The sequence below is a fragment of the Cyprinodon variegatus genome, unplaced genomic scaffold (assembly GCF_000732505.1).
Source record: "Cyprinodon variegatus isolate N-32 unplaced genomic scaffold, C_variegatus-1.0 Scaffold76, whole genome shotgun sequence".
NCBI lineage: Eukaryota > Metazoa > Chordata > Actinopteri > Cyprinodontiformes > Cyprinodontidae > Cyprinodon > Cyprinodon variegatus.
The window spans coordinates 218,005-220,662 of record NW_015150529.1 but is presented as its reverse complement, the minus strand read 5'-3'; the positions used below and the strand labels follow the sequence as shown (position 1 = coordinate 220,662).

Below are 2,658 nucleotides of genomic sequence, written 5' to 3'. Positions count from 1 at the left end.
TTCAGAGGACAGCACAAACAGGCTCTAACCAGAGTAGAAAAAGAAGTGGGAGGCCGTGTTGCACAACTGAGCAAGAAGATAAGTACATTAGAGGCTCTAGTTTGAGAAACAGACGCCTCACAGGTCCCCAACTGGCATCTTCATTAAATAGTACCTGCAAAACACCAGTGTCAACATCTACAGTAAAGAGGCGGCTGTGGGATTCTTGGCTTCAGGGCAGAGTGGCAAAGAAAAAGCCACATCTGAGACTGGCCAATAAAAGAAAAAGATTAAGATGGTCAAAATATCACAGACATTGGACAGAGGAAGACTGGAAAAAAGTGTCGTGGATGGATGAACCAAGTTTGAGGTGTTTGAATCACAAAGAAGAACGTTTGTGAGACGCAGAACAAATGAAACGATGCTGGAAGAATGCCTGACGCCATCTGTTAAGCATGGTGGAGGTAATGCGATGGTCGGGGGTTGCTTTGGTGCTGGTAAGGTGGGAGATATCACTCTATTTTGCAACGCCATGCCATACCCAGTGGACAGCGCTTGATTGGAGCCAATTTCATCCTACAAAAGGACAATGACCCTAAACACACCTCCAAATTGTGCGGGAACTATTTAGCGTAGAAGCAGATTTAGAGTAGAGTAGAAGCTGTTGCTTTAAAGTAATTAAATAATTATATATGCAGATCATGTATAAGGATTTTTTTTTTTTTTGTCCCATTCTTTCAGACATATTTTGTCAATACATGTGTTTGAGTGTAGAAGCTCTCCGTGCCATCACCCTAATCTTTAGCTTCCACCACAAATGTTCCATCAGATTCATATCTGGCCTCTGGTCAGACCTTTCCAGAACATTATCCAGTCAGAGGAAACAGATTGGTAACATTTAAAGATTTCTTTAAACCTTTGACTCTTAACACATGAATCTGAACCTTTATGCTGTCTCACAAGAAAAAAATACAACATTAATTTAAATGGACATTTTATCAACAAATAAAAAGACAAAAAGAAACCTTGAAGCTGGTTTGATCTGATGAGGTAGCGTCCATGTTGGTTGCTATCTATGAACACGGACATGACAGATTATACAGAGGTGGCTCTAGAAAGCCTGCTGTACCTGTTTGGATGCCGTCTCCAGACATTTGTCCCACTGGCCCTTCTCTGCGTACAGGTCCAGAGCCGCCATGACGTCCACACCCACCAGCTGGGCACAAAGTCACAAAAACATTTTATCAAAACACTTCAAACTGAACCTTAGAATCTCTATTGGTAAAAAAAAAAAAAAGTCTTTGGATGGGATGTTTAAACTGAAGATTAAAAAAAAAAAAACTACCGCAATGGAACAAATAAGTGGTTGGCATTAATGTTTAGGGTTGATTTATTATAATTAGACCACAAGTTCATCACTGGATTGGTAATTTAGCAGGAATGTGCTTACCGACTCCACTCTGCCTTGGTTTTTAAGGTGCTCCTTGTACTTCTGATCCACATAGTCTTCATATCTGCAGAAAGAGCATAATCCATTAACAGATTAGAACCATCAAACCGTTTCTGTTGTTAACCTCCAGAAGAGATGCAGCTCTGTGGTAACAGGGCAGAGGAGATTCGCTAACCTTGGTAACAGCTCTTTGGCCACTCGCTTGGCTTTATTCCACTCCTCGCCTTGGATGAAGGCATCGATCGCCTCTTTGATGAGGTCCATGTTGAGGTACAGCTCGGCGGCCTTGGGTGAACAAAATAATATTTTGGTGAGATTACTGTAGTCTTCAAAGCACAGATAAATGAGATTGACGTCAAGTCTTAACATATTAGATCCTTAATATTTTTGAATAGTTTTTTTCACCCACAGCATTAAACTTCCTCAGCTGTGTAAGTCGGGGGCCGACGATATGAACCACCTCTGCGGCTCGGTCTCCACTCAGGAACTTGATGGAAAGTTCTGCTGCCTGGAGAAAAATACCCAAAAAATGAACTAAATCTTAAGCATCTTAAACAAACTTTGTATAATATGATCCACAGATGATGAAGAAACAGCGTTGGTAACAAAAAACCTTTGCCGAAAGCAACCAGTGACCACAAGGTGTTTAATTAAAGGCGTCCTCACCTACTTGTCTGACTTTTTCATGCTAAAAGGTGTTTGTAACTGTTGGGTTTCAATCAAAACCTGTTGGAAAATGAAGTGTAGAGATGGCATAGGTTTTTTTTTTGTATGTACGAGCTTTTTAAATCAGATTTAAACCAGAAAAGTCAAAAAGGGAGAGATAGCATGACTTTTATATCATCACAACCTCCTCTATTTCACCATAGAGGTAAGTCTGGCTTCTAACTATTGTGTAGAACAATGTTTCCCGACCTTTTTTGACGTGTGTACCCCCTCTGCCATTGTATCATACCATGAGTACCCCCATGGTCAAATGTGTTGATTATTTTTCAAAAATAAGTGTAAAACTGATTATGAAATAAAAAAAAATACTTATTCGATTTATTTAACTTGAACATTTAATGCTCAGATATTTCATTCTTTTCAATTAGAATAAAAAATAACAAATATGCTGCCAGGAAAGTAAATAAGTATTCAAGTAAATACCAAATCAAATTTAGCTGCAAATCTATGTTTGTTTGTTTTTTTTTTAACAAAAAATTGAGTTCTTCTCAAAAAGTCCCCTA

At 39.0% G+C, this 2,658-nt stretch overlaps 1 protein-coding gene across 1 annotated transcript in view; it reads right to left on the bottom strand.

Moving 5' to 3' along the window:
- ift172 (intraflagellar transport 172) overlaps window positions 1–2,658 on the bottom strand; it is an 87,082-nt gene that overhangs the window by 16,383 nt on the left and 68,041 nt on the right. Inside the window, exons 36-39 of the mRNA XM_015372829.1 lie at window positions 1,839–1,937; window positions 1,605–1,714; window positions 1,430–1,493; window positions 1,109–1,195 (exon numbers count right to left, since the gene is read on the bottom strand). Coding sequence (XP_015228315.1) covers window positions 1,109–1,195; window positions 1,430–1,493; window positions 1,605–1,714; window positions 1,839–1,937 — 360 coding nt within the window. The remainder of the gene's footprint in view (window positions 1–1,108; window positions 1,196–1,429; window positions 1,494–1,604; window positions 1,715–1,838; window positions 1,938–2,658) is intronic.